This window comes from Notothenia coriiceps, unplaced genomic scaffold (genome assembly GCF_000735185.1).
Source record: "Notothenia coriiceps isolate Sejong01 unplaced genomic scaffold, NC01 NC01_scaffold00030214, whole genome shotgun sequence".
NCBI classification, from domain to species: domain Eukaryota; kingdom Metazoa; phylum Chordata; class Actinopteri; order Perciformes; family Nototheniidae; genus Notothenia; species Notothenia coriiceps.
This window is the reverse complement of record NW_011362915.1, coordinates 31,252-53,676: the sequence shown is the minus strand read 5'-3', so window position 1 is coordinate 53,676 and position 22,425 is coordinate 31,252. Positions and strand designations below refer to the sequence as shown.

At 41.1% G+C, this 22,425-nt stretch overlaps 1 protein-coding gene across 2 annotated transcripts; it reads right to left on the bottom strand.

Annotated features, from left to right (window-relative positions):
* Positions 1-12,169: 12,169 nt before the first annotated feature.
* On the bottom strand, positions 12,170-22,377 carry anxa6 (annexin A6). Of its 2 annotated transcripts, none has more exons than XM_010787226.1 (25): positions 22,211-22,377; positions 21,348-21,403; positions 19,579-19,663; positions 19,307-19,401; positions 19,055-19,168; positions 18,864-18,954; positions 18,697-18,776; positions 18,543-18,599; positions 18,366-18,459; positions 17,729-17,824; positions 17,577-17,635; positions 17,264-17,386; positions 17,114-17,172; positions 16,833-16,911; positions 16,187-16,268; positions 16,007-16,101; positions 15,800-15,913; positions 15,039-15,129; positions 14,880-14,959; positions 14,607-14,660; positions 14,408-14,501; positions 14,200-14,295; positions 14,032-14,090; positions 13,702-13,839; positions 12,170-12,628 (listed from the first exon to the last, which is right to left on the bottom strand). In XM_010787226.1, exons 2-25 carry the CDS (start codon positions 21,348-21,350, stop codon positions 12,569-12,571), a joined length of 1,998 nt encoding a protein of 665 aa, XP_010785528.1. In that variant the 5' UTR covers positions 21,351-21,403; positions 22,211-22,377; the 3' UTR covers positions 12,170-12,568. The 2 variants fall into 2 exon arrangements, with proteins under 2 accessions (XP_010785528.1, XP_010785529.1); XM_010787227.1 differs by having other exon boundaries at positions 13,717-13,839.
* Between the last annotated feature and the right edge of the window lie 48 nt (positions 22,378-22,425).

The following is a 22,425-nucleotide window of genomic DNA, read 5'->3' as shown; positions in this document are numbered from 1 at the left end:
ACATGACTAATCAATTTAAGAAATCTTAGTCAACTTATCCCAAAAATACCCCTTAGCAGACTAATAGGCCTTATTAATACAATACGTGTTGCCGGTAGGAAAAGCACAGGTGTAAATAATAAAATGAACAATGGTTGTATTCCAGTAGCTGGTTTGATTGTAGGTTTCCAATGTCGTGCATGATGGCTCATTGTCCATCTATACGTGATTAGAACAGAGCCATCATTAGTGTTGTAAGTAACAACTGTGCTTTTCATGCACGTTGTGAGAAAGGCATATTGCCATAGAGGAGCCTCCCATCTATCTAATTATCTTTTTCTCAATATCTATAATGACAGCGTCCTTCTCCAAATGCTCTCGTTGTTAAGTAGGTAGACAGAACTAAATGCTGTCTAACTCTCAGTAATAATTTCCAAGGCAGCCTCCGTTATTACAGACCCAGAAGATAAATCCTTAAAACTATGTCTGCCTTAGAGGGTTTGCAGATTCACAATTTGTATTACAGTCGTCTGACCCTGACCTGAACTGACTTCACGCAACCAGCTGTCGATACTTGAAGCGGAACCAGCTGATCTGTGTTTCCTCACTCTGCATCAGTTAGCCTATTGATGATGGTCTGCACAGTGTGCCTTAGCCTTTATTGCCTGTGCTGACTTTACATTATTGTATTTCTGCACAGAATTCAATTACTGGCTCTGCTACAGTAGTAATGTTGGGGTTATCTGAGGTGACTGGTTGTACTGGTGTTTCATGGAACCTTGATCTGAATATAACTGATGTTACATAAGGCTGCTTCAGAGTGAGACGATGCCACCGAGGGAGGGGCAAATGTATTATTGTAGCCATTGGAAATGTATTCAACAACAACCCTGTTCTGGTTATTTTCCAACAGAACAGTCTGATTTGTTAGGATATCAGAGTCTTCAATCTGTGATGTGAAAAAAGATTGATTGCATAATCTCTAACTTTGTTTGGATGGATGAGTGTTGATGCTGTGTGAACATGTGTGTACGTCTGTGTGTGTAGTACTATCTGCATAAGTAATAGGGCTGCTCAATTAATCGTATTTTAATCGCAATTACGATTATGGCTTGCAACGATTACGAAAACAACGTAATCGAAATAAAACGATTATTTTTTATTATTACTTTTTTTTAAATTGTTTTTTCAGTTGAATTATACTTAAAGTTCAGGGTAATCAAATGTTAAGAACATACTGTTCAAATGTTTTCTCTCCAATAAATTGACGTTTTCAAAGTAAATGGATAATCGTTTTTAATAATCGTGATATCAATTATTGACCCAAATAATCGAGATTATGATTTTTGCCATAATCGAGCAGCCATAATAAGCACCTTAGAGATGTTTTAATTGAGATACACTTGCCCTGTCACTCATCCAACACACACATGCATGTAAACACCAACACTCGCATACACCAACACAAACACACGAATAAACACATGAACGCACACATTGTTAATCTAATCACCCTGAGTGGTAAAAGCAACATGCAACCGAGTGCATCTGATACTAGAGGTAAATCTGACCAAGGTAAATGTTTAAGAACACATTGGGTTCCTTTACTAAAACACACTTTCTAATTGTGTATGTACAGTATCTAGCAGCAACTGCATGTATCACTATCCATCCAAATAATTGTGAATGCTGCATGTAACCATGGTGGTTGAACTGGAAATAATCTCAGATCAAATCAAACTGCCTGCAAACTAACAATGTGCCACCCCCCTTAGCTGTTGTTGTTGTTACACCTGCCATCATTCTGTTGTTCAACAGGATGTTATGTAGTTTACAGTTATAGTGGTGGCAAGTTCTTCTACAACGAATTATTGAATAAACAAAAAGTTAAGTGATGACAGACAAAAGCAGCACCTCAATTTCCGAAAGCTGTCTGTCTTGCAGACTAAATGTCGCTAACAGATTTGATCAGCTCTACCTGGCCTGTTAATTGACCCAAATGCTACTGCCAAAACTTGATTTAAAACAACGATCCTTGCGGACTTCTTAACTAATGCTGTAAAATATGTCATGAAAAACATGCTATCGTGCAGACTAAGGCAACACATGTTCAGCCTAATCAGTTAATGATATAAGAGAGATTTAATTGTATGATTAGCATTAACTACTAACTAACACTAACCCTGATTGGTTGCCGCATACTTGGCCATATTTTAGAACACCTGTGTTTTACTATTAATGTAACACAAGGAAAGGCTAGCAGTACCAGGAAACATTGGCTTGGGTTGCTGACAGATTACTAATGTTACTTTTAGGGAGTTTTCTGAGGTGCTTTAGAAAAAGAGAATTACTGTGTGTCCTTGGACCCTAGACTGTACTAAAACTGTACTTGCAGTGTGAAGATGAATGTGTCACTTACACATTCATCTTCACACTGCAAGTACAGTTTTCACCAATCCTGGAAACATGAGACACTTTGGCACCATGGTATATTTTTCTTACGATTATGGCACTATTTCAGGTGTTAATATTTGAAATAAAGTGTTTTGGCTAAATAAAAGTGATATAATTGAAAACAAACACTTGAATTGAGAATATAACAGTGATGATGAATTTCCCTCCAGGTTCTTTCCATAGCCTCTATTTACCCTTTTCCACAGCAATACCACATTGGATTAACACATTTGAAATTCTAGTTTTCCCCTGATGTCATCAGGAAAGGTCAACAACCGCAAAAACAGCAGCATACAGAAATATTTTCTTGCTTAGTTCATTGGAATTTTGTGAAAGAGCAAACAGCAGAGTGGCATGCAATTTATTTCACCTTATCCTGAATACAGTTCAAATTCTGTGTTTGGTTTCTGTTCACCTTGTTAACAAGCAAAGTCTGTACAGTGTTTGCCAACTTCTGCTATCAGCACAGTGAGCTCAACACAGTGCACAAGTTCAGATTGAAGAATGTAAAGGGAGAGGGTGATGTGTGGAAACAAAATCACATTCCTTACATTTCTCTCTAGGTAATTATTAATGTGCACTCACATCGGCCGAACAGCACTGATATGACTATAGCTGTAGACAGGGGTCTGCTTCTCTGCTTTGGGCCCTGAAGTGTTGTGGGATACTAAAATAAAATGTATTTTATTCAAATCACTTAAGTTCCCATGAGAGCTAAATTGGTAATATCAGACATTTAATGACTGATCATTCTTCCACATAATCAGAGCGGGGGAGCCATACAGAGTTAAATTGAGCTTATAAAGACAAAAGCCTAAGAGCTAGCTACTTATTAAATTCATTAAAGCGAGGAGGATAGGAGGGCTCTCTTTCTCTTTTCTCTCTGAGGCTCCATTGTTTCCTGGAGCGGTTCATGTAAGAGTCACCGTTCTGTGATTACACAGATAGAAATCGAGTGGTTCCCACATCGACCCACACCTGAACCAATTCTACTTAACAGCTGCAGTGAATGTGCATGCATGCATCCATCCACACACCCTCAATGATGGACCACACAGATGAAAACAGGGAAAGGTGTGGGCTGCAGCTGAATGTTGATTGAGATTGAGAGGAATACACATGTATGGATTTTCCCAGGGAACAACTGCTTTAAGTGTTAGGGCTTTAAAATGTAGTCCGAGATACACCGCAAAGATGAAACTCTTCTGCAGTGTAACACCAGAGGAAGAGCTGAGCAGTCAGGTAGTAAACACTGGTGCTGACGCACGCTGATGCCGAGTCAGACCATCAGCACTTTTTTCTCCTGTGGAGTTTCTCTGTAAATAAAGAGTGTTTGTCGTTTGTTGGTGCCGAGCAGCAGCGCGGTGGGAACTTGTGAAAATCAGCTTGTTCTGCCAACACGGGTCACAACTCCACTGTTTACAATGACAACAAAGCAACAAGATACAACAAGTAAGACATCAACATGAGGAGAATTTCGCCTTGTGTGGCAAGGACATTTTGCCTTAAGCCGTATAATTCAATAATAACAATAAAAGTCCGTCTAATTAAATCTTGTTACCCAGCGGTACAACATGGAGCCATGAATACTCCTCAGGGGGGGGGGAATCCCAGAAACAAAAATAGACCATCAGATCGCCAATTACCAAACAAACACAGAAATGGAAAGACGCACAGCTCAGCGGAGCAGGTAATCCTATATATGGTTCTTTAAGCACCATTTGGCTCCGTTTTAGTACAATCAATAATTAACTGTTAATTAGCATATTTGTTCAGTGCTGGAAGTGAGGCTGCCGCTCAGTGTGACGTCATTCGTCCTGGAGAAAAGATTTAACTTAAAAAGCTAGCTAATTCCAAGTCAACTCCACTGCAAACAAGCATGCCTCCTGGGGTGAGTAATTAACAATTAGGCTGCTTTCCTCTCCCTCTGCAGCCCCAGCTGTTCTTCAGACAATCCAGCCTTAAATCACAGTGAGTTCAGAGCAGGTTGAGTTTGCTGTCATGTTAATAGGTCAAACTTTCCCTGAAGCAAGTTCAGGAATGTATACAATAAACACACAGGTAACCGAGATCTTGCTCTGATCTGAAGACCAGCAGGACACAGGAGTGTGTACAAAAACAAATAGATAAAGAAAATAATGGAAAAAAGTCACTTGTTTACCTGTTTGTTTGTCCACCTGAAACTTCACTTTGCAGCTCCTGAATCCATGCGCACTCTAGTTCAGTCCTCATGCCCGCGCTACTGATTATGATGGCAAATCACTTCCTGTTTCTCGGTCTGTGATGGCAGATGGGAGGTGTGGATGGGAGGGAGCTGCCCATTCCAAACCGCTGACCCGAGGGCCATGACAAAATGACTTGGGTCGGATTATTCTAAATGTTGTGTTTCAATACAGAAAGCACAATCTCTGGAGATTAACCTGTGTTTCATATAAGAAACTGAAATCATTAAAGTCGACCTTTGTAGCAGCTATAAATCAGTTTTGACTCCCTTGAGAGAATCTGGTACTTTCCTACTCACTCTACACCCTCTCCTTTTCCTCCTCACCTGCTTATCTCTTTGTGCTCTTTCAGCCTCTCAGGGGCCGGTGTGGTTGGACCTGTTCTCCCAGCTTCACCAACAAAAGCTCCGTATGTATGTGTACCGGCCTTGAGGCGGTCAATCCGGACTCTGCATTGACATACTGGAGAGCCAGCGTCACTGGACAAATACATTACAATGCATCTTGTTTGCTCGCAGGTAATAAGACAATATGAGGGATCAGACTCGGGTTAAAAGACAGACAGCAGGAACACAGAGAAAGAGGGATGAGGGTAAGATAAAATAGGAGAGCATACATGAGGAATGAGTGGAAAATGAGAGCATGTGGGGGTTGTCTCAGCATGGACCGTCTGGACAATAGTCTGAGTGTAAGTCGCCCTTCCTGAGGCATGGTTAGTGGACGGGTTCTCCGTCATATCAAATTACATAATTCAAACTGTGAGGGGAGAAAAGAGAGGACATTGTTCTCTTTAACCAGGAGAAAGCGACCCCTTTCTTCTTTCTTCGCCATGCGACAGAGCTGAGAGCAGGAGGTATCTGGACTTCCTAAAGCTGGCACCAATAGGTGGGCACACAGGAATCCATGCTTATATAGCACCTTGACAACCAGAGATGCACAATATAGCAATTGGCACTCTATTAAAGGCATTCCAGAGAAATAATGTGTTTTTTTTTTCTTCTGCCGCCCTTTGGCCCGCTGAGAGCAACTTGGAGAAAAATCAGCAGAAAAATGAAAGGAGGGGATAACCCCATCAAAGCGAGGCAGCCCGGTCTAACACTTGAGCAGGTGACGCTGTACCCCTGTCATTACCTCTGGGCCTCACAGGCATATCCAGTCTCAGATTCCACAGATTCTCAGTTGTAAGTCTCTCAGCTGGCAGACAGAGCAGCACCAACAAGAAAGCTCTGGGAACCTCGAGAAGTGTTGAAGGTGGTGCATGTATGTGTGTGAATACATTTTTAAAAAGGCAGCAGCAGGAGGGAGGGTAGGTCGTAGAGAGAATAGGAATGTCCAGGTTCGTAGATGGGAATGTGAAGCAGAAAGAAGAGAGGGACGAGTTGGGGCCTGCTGAAAGTTACTGTACCTGTCTGACCAGTCAACAAGACGAGACAACAGCACGAGCTAGACTCATTTCCTCTGCCTAAGCTCTTCTGGACAATAACATTACAGGAAGCAGCTATGGCAGGCACACTGGATGTCTGGCTCTTGAGAAATTACATTATCCTTGGTCATCAGACATGCACCTGAGCTTAGTGTGTCTGTGAGTTCTACTTTAGAAAAACATGACAGGATTTAAAATAGAGTACCTTATTTACAGAGAAAGATTATTTGAATATATATTTACAGAGACTTTTCTTCAAGGGGAAGTTTGTCATTTTGGGAAACTAACCCTGATGCAACTCTCATGTCTGTATGGTAATATGAATATACTGTAGAACCAGCAAATGTTTAGCTTAGCTTAGGCTAAAGACTGAACATCCGTTGAAACAGCTAACCTGGCTTTGGTTTGTAGGTAACAATCCATCTACCAGCACCTTTTAATCCCATTAATTAAAATGTTTCTTTACCAAATCAGTTAAAGTTATTTTGTTCCCTTTAGGCACAGCCAGGCTACTTGTTTATTGTGCTAAGCTATAAGCTAACTGGCTGCTAGGTGAGCATCCATATCAAAAAAACAAATACAAGTGGTATCTCGAACTCTTAACAAAAAAACGAAAGAGTGTATTGTTCAAAATGTCAAACTGTTTCTTTAAAAACCAAACATGACAATGCGGGTGAGTCTTAACTTCCACTTTGCTACCTGTGTGACCTGAGCAAGACATGCCAGACAATGTAACCTTTAAATACACTGTGTGATTTCTTATAAAAGAACAGGATGTTACAGCAAACTGAAAAGCTGTTGGAAAAGATGAGTTGCGTCTGCCTCGACCACTGCTACTTATACACGCAGATAAAAATAAACAACAAAGCCCACTCGCAGAGGAGGGCTTAGACTCATGGCCTTTTGTTCTCAAAGCTACAACTCTTCAGACTAAATAAAAGACACACACACACACACACACACACACACACACACACACACACACACACACACACACACACACACACGGCTCTTCTCCTCACTAAGAGATAAGCCCGATCAATAAAAACATGAGGAAACGATAAGGCTGGGCTGACTCACGGGGTAAAGGGGCTACATTCATTAACAAGACAATAGTCCTAAAATGAGATTTTTCCAGAGTTAGCGGCTATTTCCGTGGGCCCTCTGCGTTGGTGACATTTATAGACAAAAGGTCACAGTATGGGCTCTGTCCGTCCACCTACACTCTCAGGCCTCTCCCCTCTGAAGGTCAGGGGGTCCTGCTTGTCCCATGAGGATACAACTATTGTTCAGCAGTCAAGGGGCAGGCCCAACAACCACGCAGTAAGTCAGTAATACAAAGAAATACTGGACACAGTAGACTTTAAATGGAAGGCATTGCTTAACAGGTTCAGCTGGACACAGAAGACATTTTGATTTATAGAAATAAGCGTGTAGGCCACCAAGTGAGCTTCTCGTTATGCCAGATCCACCAATACATACTAACACTTATATACTTACATATCATCGATCTATGATGTTCCTCACTTTCCATGAGTGTAGTGGTGTGAAATTTTTTCATAGGTTTTTTTTCTTCTGGTTGATCATTAGAGAATCTCCTCCTTATCCTGCATTTTCAAGTTGTGGTCAACAACACATACGCTGACATAATATGACTTTATAAAGCTGTGAAGTTGCATACTGAAAAATGAAATCAAAACATCAGCTGGGTGATGAGGAAATGTCAGGAATGTTAAGATGATTCAAAGTTCAATCTCCAGCGTTAAGGAAGAACACCTGTCACTTGGGGATAATGATTAACTCGGGGTGTGTTCTCTGCATTGGCATTTGGAAAATTCAAGGCCCCTGCAACTAAATGTGTGAAAATAAATAATATAACACACAAGACTTAGGATGACCACATTTGTGTAGTCACAACTTCTCCTTGTACACAAACTCGCTCGGATCAGTCATTAGCCCGCATGGTTTTTCATACCACTGCTACGCTGACGACACCCAATTAATTCTGTCCTTTCCCCGCTCAGAGACCCAGGTCGTTGCACGCATCTCTGCTTGTCAAGCTGAAATCTCTCAGTGGATGTCTGCTCACCACCTCAAGCTAAACCTTGACAAGACTGAACTGCTTTTCCTTCCGGGAAAAAAAATTGTCCCACTCTTGACCTAACAATCAACATCGGCACCTCTGTTGTTTCCCCGACTCAGACTGCAAGGAATCTGGGTGTGATCCTAGATAACAAACTTTCCTTCACTGCAAATATAGCTGCTACAACCCGCTGCTGCAGATACACGCTTTACAACATCAGGAGGATACGTCCCCTCCTGACCCAGAAAGCAACGCAGGTTCTGGTCCAGGCTCTTTTCATCTCACGCCTAGACTACTGCAACTCCCTCCTGGCTGGTCTACCTGCATGTGCCATCTGACCTCTGCAGCTCATCCAGAATTAGGGGTGCAACAACTAATCGACTTAATCGATTAAAATCGATTACCAAATTAGTTGGCAACTAATTCAGTCGTCGATTCGTTGGTGACGTCATCACATGTGTTCTACACCCCGTTAAGCTCCAACGTTATCGCTCTTTTGTATCGGTACAGGAGACATTTAAAAACATATGTTATGTATTATNACTGTCTGAATCCTGACTAGACAGCTTTGGTTTTTACTAACCGTTATCAGTATTTAGTTACTTCGGCATAATTTTTTAAACGTATATTACAATTAAATCACGGTAAAATAGGTTAATTTTGTCGTAGTTGGTTTCCACCACAGTATTTACATGGATATAAGCCCCGCCCCCTCTCCAGCGTGTCCTGTTTGAATGACAGGAGTAAACACAGCTGACAGCCGCAGTGAAATTCCAGCGGTTAGGGTGAGAATATTCGCATTGCGTCCGTTGTGAACGCAGCATAACGCAGTTCAGAAACCACTGTTCTGACGCTTTTAAAGCAACTTCGAGATTTTAACAGTATCAGGGGCACGCAGGCCATGGTGGCCGGAGCACGTACAATTATTTTCGGGGCTTCACGGCCGCCGTGAAAATCCTACCCTGGTGCACTATCACGATAGATATGATATCTCTGAAAAGGCATATCGTGGAGACCTAATATCGTCTCAATGATATATATCGTCATATCGCCCACCCCTAGCTAGTACTGTGCTTTGATCTTCTTTTAGGGATTAACGGCTGCTTATTGTAAACTCAATCAGTCCGAGGGAAATGTCTGTAGTCCAATAACATTATTAAAAATGATTGGCTTTAAGTTTAAGAAGTATTGATGGTGCCAAAGAATGCGTAATAAAGGTTGTGTTCATAAGTGTAACACGTTTTATTCGATGTTTTGGTTGAGATGTGGAGAGACATATACCTGCGTCGTGGTCGCTGTGGGTGGAGGAGAGCTGGAAGGAGGCGGGAGGTTTGACTCCAGCTCCAATGCACTCCAGCAGGGAGAAGAGTGTGAACCAGTCGTTGGTGCAGTGGATGTTGGCTGCGTTAGTCTTCAGTAGCTCATGGAGGCCATAGGCCACCTCCCTGCTGACCCGGGACAGGACGTGAGGCTTCATCATCAGCAGGAGGCGCAGCGAGTGGAGGACCTGCGGGGGCACATGGAGAGACCATCAGGGGGTAATATATGCAATATAATTACTTTAGGTCAAATGCAGGATTTCCAATGATTTTTAATAAAGTGCTACTTTGCGGATCACTTCAACAGTAAAGTTCTCCTCCTACTATAGCTGCTTATATTTGATCTGAAGTAGAGGATCATCATGGCTGAAAAACAGCTGCTGCAACAACAATCCCTCACCACTCTGACACAGAGCCTCAATTTGAAATGTTACTGATATTTTATGATTCCAACATCACTTTGTCAGAAAAAAGGTCACATACTGTACAAACATTTTTAGTCAAATGTCCTCCTCTACATGTTTTCTTTATTATTCCATTTATTTTAAACAGCCACAAACATTGGAAAAATTCTCCTAAGTCAACATTTACTTATGAAATCTATCCAAAAAACGATTTAAACAGGTAAGATGTTTAGAGGATAGTATGGAGTATTTTAAATTAACTTCAAGTCATTGAAATATATTGGATGCTGTGTTCAGAGTTCAAACTGTGTATGTGTACATATACACAGACCAACACACATACAAGACATGCAATGCTGATTGCTCAGTATTAAATCAGGGGGTTTAAATGTAGGTCACCTCCTAGTAAGAGGTCAGGTCAGCATTAAATTACCTTCTTATCAGTACACATGTCACAGAGTCTTTGTTGGACACAATGCAGGACTGCTGATGATATTAGTGTTCAGACAGTGGTCATATTGAAAAGTAGGTTTGACACAAAACATAAACACCTGCAGTCCACCTGTGAACCTTACTGTAGTATACTGTAGGTCATCAGCGCTGACATGATAACATGACTCATCCCTATTGTCAGTGACCACCTGTCACACACAAGCCCGCCTTAACCTGCCATCAGGCCCTGGGGCTGATAGGTTTTGTAGGCCCCCTATTTAAACAACAAATCAAAGTCATTTATAGCCTCGGCAGGCTCTGTGATGGCACTTCTCCACTCTGCTCTACGCGCGCCTGGTCCTCTCCTCCAGATGAGTGACGTATCGGGCCTCCCTCATGTATTTGTCCGGTTGCCGTTGGCTCTCCTCCACTTAGCAAGTCCTCGTCGTCCTCTCCATCTCCTCCAACAGATAATTCCCTCCTGTCTGTTTTTCCTCTCCCGCTACTCCATCGCTATCAGAACCAGACGGCCTACTTGGCTCCGAGGCCCCGCGGCCGGCACCGCTACTGCTCGGTACAGAACTCATCTGTCCTTCCTCCTCATCCTGGCCTACAGGTTTAAAATAACCTGTAAGCTTCGGCATTTTTTGTAATAGCTGCTTGTCTCGAAACTATTTCCTTTTCCGAGCGCCACTCTCAAACTTTTTCTTCTCAAACTTTTTCTCCTAAACAACCTTGATCTGTCACTCAATCACTCGCAATTTGAATACTTCACATGTGAAACATATTCTCATTCTGATTGGCTGTTAAGTAGTGTCCACTGACTGTTACGGAGTCATCATTTTTGAGAAAAATCTCTGGAATCCATCGGTCTGATTAATTAGCAGAGCAAATGATCAAAAATACTACGGAGGGAAGATACTTTCGTTTGGATTACTGGTCTGGGGGAAGCTCATGAGTGTGTGTGTGTGTTTACGTGTGTGTGTTTGTGTATTTTTGCGTTTGTGTGTATTGTGTCCCGGGGAAAATACTCACGAGAAACACCGGTTGTTGTTATGCCTGCTGTGACGTCAAGTTACTCCGTTCTCCGGTTGTAATTATGCCGTTACAAACTTCAAAGCTGTATTTATCATCTGAATTTGCCGAAACAAGTTTAATATTCTGAAAGCCAAGACTTTGTTTTTTTTAAATCAGATGAAAACAAACTGTACCGGACCCTGCCGTGTTATCTATGATTACTATACGCCTTACATTCATAATTTCAGCGGAGGGAGGGGAACGGCGCTGTGGAACAGCAGAGTGGCGAGGGAGAGCTGTTGTCTTCCCTTTACAAGCTTCAAAAATGTATTTATCGTGTGATTTTGGAAATGAAAGTTTCATATTCTGAAAGCCAAGACTTAGTTTATTTAACTTTTTTTTTAAAAACATCCGAAAGAAAAAAAAAAAAAAATTGAATTTTTTTTTTTTTTTTTTTTAATTGGCTCATGATAGGCCCCCGATCTCCGTAGGCCCCTGGGCTTCAGCCCAGGTCAGCCCGTGCATTAAGGCGGCCCTGTGTACAACAACTGCCTTACTTGCAATAAATAAGCACTAATTAGAGGGTTATTGGGGAAAAACTCTCAACTAACTTGTAGAATAGGGTCATGTAGATTAGAATAAGGCATTAATACGTGTTTTATAATGACTAATAAAGAGCCAATATATTGCTAATATGCATGTTAATTAACAACTAGTTGATGGTTAACTTGTGTACCTCAATATAAAGTGCTAGCTTATTTACATTTTACATGAATGAAAATTATACATCAAAATGAATAGCAAATGTTCGGCAAGCAAAAAAGAAAGACAAAAGATTATTTTTGTGTTTTTCATCATTTTATTAAGGTCTATGATATCTTTAAATCACAGTAATCATTGGAAGGCCTGGATCTGAAGGCACTATTTGATTTGCTAATTTCCCAATGTCCTCTATTTATACCCCACCGTGAACACTCTCATGTTACATATGACTGTAAAAAAAAAAAGGAAGACATCATCCGGAGGGAGAGGACGATCAGACATGAGAGAGAAAACTGTCTTGCAAGGCGGAGAGCTCATAGGTCACTTGGTTGGCTGAGGAGTTGCAGCAGTATATATGGGACACTGGCAACAGGTACTGACATTAACCACCGCAGTTTAACTCTGAGATCGGGCTTGTCTGAATGTGTTCTTTCTCTGAAGTCTGTGAATGGAGCTGCAGACACTTGGCCAGTTTAATCCTCCCCTCCACACAGCAACTGCAGGGTTTTACGGTAGTCTCCTGAGGTATCACCCTGAGCAATGATAGATAATGCACACAGAAGGATTGTGTTAAAAAAAGAAACTGTGTCATTGTCTCCTGACATTTGGTCATCATTACAGAGCTGAAACTGGGAAGCGGGATTATTCTTCTCAGTCACACAAAAGCAAAACAATGATTATCATTCATTAATGTTCAATGAGTGGGTGAGTCATGGGGACAAGCAGAAATCGCAAGCCACAAATCAACTAAAATCAAGTGGAATTACCCTTTATATCAGCTGACAGTCACAGATACAGATCTTTATCTTTATAATCATCATTATTGAGCTAAATCTTTTTGAAGGACTAGTTCCTTTTTTTGGGAACTTTGGTCATTTGATTTCTCGCTATGAGTTAGATCACATCAGTACGGTAAATGTTAGCTTAGCTTAGTACAGAGACTGGAAACAAGGGGAAACAGATACCCTGCTCTGTACAAAAGTAGCAAAATCCACTTGATACTACTACCGGGTTTATTTCTCGGATGTTACTGACAATAAAATCTGTAAAATGGGTTAAAAAATGGGACAGACTTTGTAATTGACAAACTGTTTTAATCATATTAAATCATATATTGCAACTAAAATGTACTCCCTAATATAGACAGAACTAAAAACTTGGTGAACAAACTGCGTACAATATACACACTTCAGAATACACAACATATAGCAATCCTTGCCATTGCATAAACTGGTAATATTTCTTGCAAAGCCAATTCAGGGCACCCTACTTGCTTGTTTGTATTGGTGTCACGGTAATTTCATCTGTGAATTATTATAGAACTGCTTCCTGTCCCTGTGCTGTCAGCCAATCAGACAGCGGATATAGAGAGGAAGCATGCAAGGGAAATTCCTAAAAACAGCTGTGCAATAGCCACAGACCCATAGTCCACCGCAGGAAGCTATAGATTACCATACACCCCCACTCCCCCACCCCAGCACAGCAGCAGAAGAAGGATTTGCAACATGCAATCACACAAAGACCAGAAGACAAAACACCCACACATACAGATGAGATGAAGAAACACAGCAACCAGGAGTGTTAGTTGACAAAAGCTCCGACTTACGATCATAGTTTCTACCTGGATGAATTCATGGAGGGAAACATCATGTGTTTCCTTGAACTCTTTGCGAATGTTGAACAGGTCGATCTCACTGCGGGACACCATGATGCGGATCAACGCTCTGTCGTCTGTGCCGAGGCCCTGCAGCGGAGACCAATGAAATGTGTTTATTCTGATTGACTTACTAGTAATTGCTACTGTGAGAGCACTCAGCATCAATACCAAGAAAGTATAGAAAAAGATACAAAACTTAAATATCTTACATGCATCAATAAAAATAACCTTTACACTTGCAGCTGGAATCATACATGCATATACTTATACTTAAAGTACCTTCATGGCTTTGTACAGACGGTCCGCAAAATAAGAGGGCTGGTTCTTTACGCTGCGAACTGCAAAGTAAAGAGAGTGCGTGAAATGGCTGAGGAGGAGAATAGATGTTGTCAGCAGTATACAATGCGACACATTTAAAAGTAAAATTAGGTCAAAAACAGTGGTTACCTATTGCATAAAAGGCATTTTTGACATCTCCTGACATCTCCTTCTTGATAATCTGTTCAATGTCCTTGTTGGAGTATCTGACAAACTCCTGGAAAACTGTGAATAGCAGGGAGTGTATTCATGAGCTTGATCAGTTACATTCTGTTTTTGAGAAACACACACATCATGTTATAAATTGTAACTGTATTGTATTTGTCTTGTCGTTTACCTCTTCTGAGATGGGGAAAGCTTCTGGTGCACAGAATGCTCATGAACTTGTTCTCCATGTCATCAGAGTCAGCGTTGCATGCATCGGCAAGTTCCTGATAGGTTAGGGAGGAAGAACAGGAACAAACACTGAAACCCAGTCTTCCATTTCATATTTAACACAGTAAAACATTACAGTAAAAAGACACACACTAAATCACCTGAGCATCTGCATTAGCTCTTTCCTCATTGGCAGGTTCCTCCTCTCTTGCACCCTGAACAGAAAAAAGATAGTAAGTGCTTTGATCTATTAAATATCACCGAGAACATTTTATTTTTCTCTTTCATTTGTAACATAAGACCATGTGAAAGAACACTGTGCATGTAATGAAATGGACCTTTAGTTCTCTGCTACAGTCAGCAGACAGACTGCAACCAGTGAGTGGGCGTGGAAACAAAACACAGACTAAGTTCTCATGCTGATGAACCTATACCTGCGCAAGAGAAACAAGGATTCGGCAGAAGAGGCCTGATGTGTCTGAATTAATGGCTTCCTCCATAGACTTTGTATAGCCTGTGATGTAAAAAGCTACATGTTAAAGGTATCCTGAACAAAACATTTCTATGCCTTTTGTTTCTGGTATAAAACTCACCAGCCTGATAAGCAGCGTTCATGTCAAGTATTTGCTCACTGCTCCTGGTGACCAGGATCTCGATCAGGGCGTGCTCATCTGTCCCAGCCCCCTGTTTAAATTAAGAGTAAATAACAAAAATACAGGGAAGTTTCACAAATGGGGCCTCCTCATATCTGCTGAAATAAAATGTCAGTTCAGTTTTGCTATTTTTGTTCTGATTGTTATCATCTTCATTCATTCATTTTGATGACAGAACTTCCTAAAACTGTATCAATGTCCAAGAAGCGAGGAAGTATATTGTGAAATATGACAGGTAAGATGATCTGATTCACAGTTCAGTGTGGCATTGACACATAACTATTCAGTGAGACCATTACAGATTTAGAAATGCCGATGTTTTATATTTAATCCTTTCAATTACTTGTATTTTGCGTCTAGGCCTTCAAAAGGCAAGCTATTCTATTCCACTGCATTCAAATCTACATAATAGGGACATACAATTGTGAAACTATTTTGTACTTCCTGTAAGTTCAGAGTAAAGGTTTCAACAAAAGGCAAGTAAGATAATCTTTATAAATACCTAAAATGCACATGAATTGACTTTCATACATTTTGTCTAATGGTCATGACATTCAAGCACAAAATCTACTTCTCGGGCTTGACATCAACTATCACAGACTTATAATAACAAGTGTTTTTTATTTTTTATGAAGGGGTGTTCCTCACTCATTAGCTTCTCCCTTCACATGTACTGATATCAACCATGTCAACTACTGTACCTCCATTGCCTTCTTCATCATTTTGGCATCAAACTCTGCAGGGGTCAACATGAGCCCAATGATCAGCCTCTCGAGGTTCTTTGATAGCTCAGACTTCAAGTCCTTCATCAGATCCTGAGGACACATCAAACACAAAAAGTTACATGAAACAGCTTCAAGGAAATATCTATTGATATGTTTATTGTAACATTATTATGAATTATTTACCCTTCCCAGGAGGGATTTGAATGTTTGTCTGATCTCTTGCCTCTGAGCATTGCTTCTATGTGCAATAATTTCAATGATTGCATCTTCATCTGTTCCTGTAGGTGGTAAAAGGCAAAAACATTAGTAAAACCTGTTTTGAGAAATTGTATCAGTGTAAATGTGCTTTTCAGTGTTACATACCGAATCCCTTCATTGCTTTCCTCAGCGCTTGTGCATCAGCAGCTGGGTCAAAATCGTGAGCAGGACGGAGTGTTGGCCTCAGCTAAAGTAGTGGGATGACATCATTGGAAGTGTGAGATTCAATAATAACAATCCAGACATCATGCGGCAAACCAAAATAGTTTAATTTAAATTGATATATTTTGTTATCAAAGCACTAAACATGCAGAACTATATAATATGCAAAAAAGAAAAGTGTTTGTTGAGGGGGAGTGTGCCCTCTTGAGGTTAGAAGCCATGACACAACCTACAATTAAAGGTGGGTAGGCTAAAAAATATCTGCTTTATAGAGAGTTAGTGAAAAGATCTTTTGTCAACCAAAATGCTGAGATTTCTACTCCAATTCACTTCACGGACAAAGCAGGACAAAACGATGACTTGGACAGTGCATAATAACAAAAACGATTTGTATTTGAGTGAGCAGCATTCTGATCCTATCCGCAGTTAAACAAAGAGTTCGCTGTGAAGACATGGCAGTATTATCAGCACAAGTTTGTGACACTGCAAGAAGCAGGTCACTGCAGGGCGGGGAGGTAATTAGGATGCATGCCACTGCCAAGCCAAACATGCATGACACGTCTAATGTGGGAGCAGATGGGGCCCAAACCTGGACTTTGGTCATGGCACTTGTTTCCCACATCTTGTAGGCTATCTGAGCAGCTTCAGGGAAGAACTCTCCAGCTAAACTGTAATGATCAGTTTGAAACAAGACAAAGCCAGCACCAAGTGGTACACAGTGAGTACTTTTCTGGAGACAGGGATTAATTACTCAATAAACTGCTTTACTTTCAGAAAATCTTATATTACACTCAGAAAACCATCACCCCTGAAAAGTGGTGTTCTATCACCCCCGTCTGGTTGCTGCTGTTGCTTGCAGCCAACACTTACTCATCATCTCCTCCACACAGATTAAGCAAAGTCCTCTTGTAATCCCCCGATGTGTCATCCTGAGGGGTTTATAAAGAAAATGAAGGTAAAGGGGTTATGCTTTGCTGATGCTAAATCAGTAGGAACATATTTTATTAGTGTTTAACCTACCTTAATCATGTTATAAAGTGACTTCTCATACAATAAACGGAAACACTCCCGAATGTCCAACATGTCTATTTCAGAGCGAGAAATCATGATCCTGATCAGGGTGTTGTCAGCTGTACCGAGACCCTGGAAATAAAGGAGAGGAAGTATTCACGGTCAAGTAGCCCTAATACATTTTAAATATCAAGTCAAAACGTTAGATTGCAATCTGCCCCTAAATAAAAAAAACATTTTATAACAACTGTGTTGCCAGGGAATACATGTCCACAAATAGTTTGAAACTAGACTGAACAGCAATCTTTTACTTTTTGTTTACCTTCATTGACTTGTAGAGGCGCTTTGCATAGAACATGGGAACGTTCCTTATGCACTGGACTGTTAGAAAAAAGTAAATAAGAGAGACCCCTGTAAACTTCACAACTTGACACCAATCATGTCTTAAAGTGGTACTTTTAATGTGTTTCTTACCAACAGCCAGCATTAGCCTCTCAAAGTCCCCAGACAACTCATTCTTTATGCTGTCCTCTATGGTCGTCTCTCCAATCTTCTCGTATGCATCGAAAACTAAGCAAACAGATGACATTGTTATGTCATGTTTTTCATCGCATGACAATTTAAATACCTTAACATTCTGAAAAGGAAAATACCAAGCTATATCAAGATGTTGAACCTTGTAAATATAACCATCTCTAAATCAGTTTGCAAGCATCATCTTTATGAGCATGTTAGCATGCTAATGTTAGCTCAAACCACCACTGAGAACAGCCTCAAAGAGCTGCTAGCATGGGTGCTGTTACAGACGGCCGGTTTTCTTTAAACAGATGCAACAATTGGAATCAACAAAAAGTAACCAACATGTTTTTTTCACTAGCCATATTCCTGAACGATCTTTTATGTACCTCTGTTAGTTTGTGATGCCTGTGTTCAAATTTCACTTCTAAGAAGCAGGCCTTAGGCAGTTTTCTCGGCATTAGAACGAGAAAGTTGGTTTCATAATATGATGGCAACTTTTAAACTGCAATTAACTCCTGAGAGACTTGAGGTCACAGTGGTAATGTATGAATGCCTCACTTTAGTGTAAATTGTCCAGAGAGCATGTGCTCACCCATGTGAAGGTGGGTCTTGCTGCGGTTTCCAAGAATCATGATGAATTTGGCCTCGTCCGTCCCCCACTGCTCTTCTCCGGCTGCATACAGATCCTACACACAGAATGACAAAGTGTAGGTTATAAATAAACACATTTTTTTACTTTTAAGGCGTTTGAAACTGTTCTTATTCTCACTTGTGCATCTTGCTCCACCAGATCTGCATCCACCACTCCTGACTCATCTCTGGTCCCCTGGTAACATCAAACCAATACAATCAGTCTATTGTTAAAGGTGCACTGCTGAATGTACATTTCAGTCATGATTACATCAACTCCTCTGTGAACTGACCTGAAGTAAAACAATCAGTGTCTTCTTAAAGTGACCGGAGGTGTCTGCGATTATATCCTCCTCAATGTCACTGCCATAGGCTGAAGACACGGGCATCAATGTCAAATGTTAAGAGATGCTTAACAAAGAATTAGTTGATTTAAAATGACTTATTTAGCAAGCCTTACCATCCTTGTACGCTGCAACCATGTCTTGAATCTGTTGGTTGTTTCTGGATGCCATGACTTCAATAAGGACTTTCTCGTTGGTTCCAGCTCCCTTAAAAAAGAGCATAACATAAAATGTGAAGTAGCTTCTTCTTTATTAGTTGTGCCTGAAGTATCATAAAGAATTGTACAATTGAAAAAAAGCGTCTTACTTTGACTGCATCATTGATTTCTTTGGCATCATGGTAGGCTGGGGTTCTCATCAGGCTGACAATGAGGCGCTCAAATTTGCCCGTCAGCTCATATTTCAGATCTTCAATTAGGTCCTGTTAGAACGACAACAACATAATTGAGTGCACGCGTCTGCTTCAATGTGTTTTAAGTTATCCTGTAGCATGATAGATAAACAGTCTCTGACAAACGTGTTTCTATTAAAGCAAAACAAAAATCAGTAATCAGATTACCTGTCCAAAGTTGCATTTGTACGCTGCAATGATTTCCTGCCTCTGTACATTGCTCCTTGAAGTGACCAGGTCCAATATGGCTTCTTTATCGCTACCTGAGAAGCACAAAGCAACATTTTCAAAAAACGTAATGACAGAAAATCTATTATTGCATCACCGCCCTGACCACTGCGTGAAATTCCTTATGTGATCATTCAGCCTACGAGTGGGGACGGGGAGAGTTGACATTTCCCCCCCGCAATCAGAAATCACAAGAAGAATGTGGCACTTACCCATGCCTTTCATAGCATTGTAAAGGGTCTCCGCGTCAGTGGAGGGATCAAAGTCTGGAGCATCTGTTATTATGCCTCTGAACACCTGTAAGAAAGAAATTCAAATTTAGTTTCAGAGGAGAGACAAGTAGTTAGTGCTCATGACTCAAGAACGAAGTGCACAGTGATGTCTGGGATGCGTAGACCTCTGAGACAGTACAGAGAAATGCAACTCTGGATGTGCAGTTGTACATTCAGATGCAAGGAAATGCATCTTCTCTGGCTCACTAATCCCTAAAAAATATATAATATCATGGTCCCCAAAGGAGAAAGCCTCCTGGTGATCCCCTGACTACTACTTTAGCATCTGCATGATGTTGATATTTTAGTTTTTATTTGAAATTCTCTGATAACTATAGGATTGATACAGTCATTCATGGTGTCGTTTAATTTAGCCAATACTTTGGTTTATGAATAACTCCTTGCAAAACATTTATGAAAAATAATTGTGAACATGTTTGGATGAACATCAGCTAAACATCAGCATGTTAGCATAGTAACATTAGCCATTAGCTCAAAACATCACATGTGCCTGGGTACAGCCTCACAGAGAAACTTGCTGTGTTCAGCATTTGCAGAGGCCGCTGACCTTAACCTAGACAGCTTATAAAGTTTGTACTATCCCGCTTTAACAGTGCACTGGCTTGCAGTAGTTAATTGTGTAAAAGTATCAGGGACAGGACACTGGGACAGGAGGTGAAGCCATGTCTGCTATTACAGCTGACTGCTTGCACCTGTCCCACCCCCAGCTGAGCAGAGGATAGCCTAGGTGTGTGTGTGTGTGTGTGTGTGTGTGTGTGTGTGTGTGTGTGTGTGTGTGTGTGTGTGTGTGGGTGTGTGTGTGTGTCGGGGGGGCAGTGGGTCCATAGGAGCAGCACGGAGTCAGGTTTCACATAACGTTCTGTCATGCAGCACCTCAATAAGGTCAGAGTTTACTAACAAACTCCATTGGGCATGAAAAGAAAATATAAAGCACTACACAAGGATTTTGTTTATAAAATGGGCCCTGGCTTTAGAGGTGTGATGTTATTAGCTCATTCACTTTGGGAAAAAAGAAAGCTAGAAAGCTTGGCCTTCATTTCGAAGGCTCTTACTGCAGCTGCTGTTGTATAAAATACTACTGCATTAAGGCATGCAGCCAAAATATGTTCTCCACCCACTGCTCTCTGCTTTACTACAGACCATCTCTCCTCACGACAGCTGGAGAGCTTCACTCACATAGCAACAGGGCTGCAAATACAAACCCCTGGCAACAGGCCTTTAACTAAAGTAATCCCATTTAGTAATGTGTTTGATTAGGAAAAATCCTAATGTGGATTCAAATTGTTAGCTACATTTGTACTCCTTCATTCCTCCCTGCTTGTTTCTTATTTGCTAAAGCCACAGCTGTGCAGAGTATAATTAACAGCCAATATTGGTCCAACTCAACTAAGAGCAGAACGATAAGACACTGACTAACATCTCGGACAATACATTTGAAGATAAGACAAAGCCATTGGAAAGATGCTGTCAGCTGTGTCCATTACATGTGTCACCCAACACTGCTGCCTTTATGATAGGGAGGAATCACATGGTGGCAGGTGGCAGAAAAATGACCTCACTCTATCCACATCTCATTCAATGGTACACAAAACCGACCATGTAGCACAGACACAAGATCTGCTCTGCAGTATGATGCAAAATGTTTCATACTTACATAATGCAAGAGGAGAAAGGTCATTTCAACTTACCATTTCTATATTTGGTCTTCTGTGTCAACACTGAGCAGGAATCAATAGTTTCAGGCCTAGAGAGAGACACAGAGAAATGCTGATGTAGGGCTGGATAACAGAATTGCAATACATCCCTGTCCTCTTGAAGTGTCCCCGTCCCCCGTCCCCCTCCCCATTGTGTTGCAGTGATAATGATCCCTTGTTTTCCTCAGTAAACCTAATAAGGTTATCTCTTCAATGTGGTAAATACCTGCACAGGAAACTGACCAAAGAGACAAGCTTCTCGCAGAGACCGCACATTCAGTAAGCCAGGAAAACTATTTAGTCACATTTCCTGTGCTGCTATGCAACATAGAAAGCAGCCATTCAGAAAGCATATGGGAACAGCTGCCTGATTATATTTCTCAATAATCACAGTGCAAAATAACAGTACTATGAGATCAAAGGACAAATGTTTTAAAAATGTAGACTTTGAGCTTTTCTACAGTTTCAATGCAGCACTGTTTGCTTAAAGACATAAGGAAAGCTCTCCCAAAATAGCATGCACAGTTTAACTTAATATCAGAATGAAGGTATGAGGGGGGGGGGGGCTGGCCTCAAGCCTCCACTGTTGGCCTATCTGCAGAGCCACACCCTTCTCTGAACCCCACACTACAGAATAGACTGCTCTAAGTAAAAATAAAAAGAACGTTTTAGTTGTAAATTAACTCTCTTTTGCATCCACAAATTAACTAAATAAAATTACAACTGTCTTCCAGAGTTTTACTGCTGTCTATAGTAATTAATTGCCACATCTAACGCTGGATCGTCAGCAAACCTTTCCCAAATCACCTTTTCTTCGGGCTTAAGAAGTTTTATAAATAATACTAAATATGGCTTACCTTGTGTGTGTAGGCAGTATCCGGTGAGAGTGTCCTGCTGCTCTGTCCCCGTTAAGCCGGTCTGTGTGCTCCTCCAGTCAGACTCGGGCAGTCCCGTTACGTGTCCTCTATGACGTCACGACTGCGGCGATCTGTCTCGCAGAGGTGTGTGTGAGAGAGATCCTGAATGTAACGGGAAGATGTCTTACAGTAAAGACATACTTCAAACGTGTGTT

Excerpts from the sequence above, each read along its gene's own strand:
- anxa6 (XM_010787226.1), bottom strand. Across the intron at positions 18,955-19,054 it reads AAATCAATGATGCAGTCAAA|GGAGCTGGAACCAACGAGAA; the intron begins GTAAGACGCTTT and ends CTCTTTTTTAAG. Across the intron at positions 17,173-17,263 it reads CACTTTATAACATGATTAAG|GATGACACATCGGGGGATTA; the intron begins GTAGGTTAAACA and ends TAAACCCCTCAG.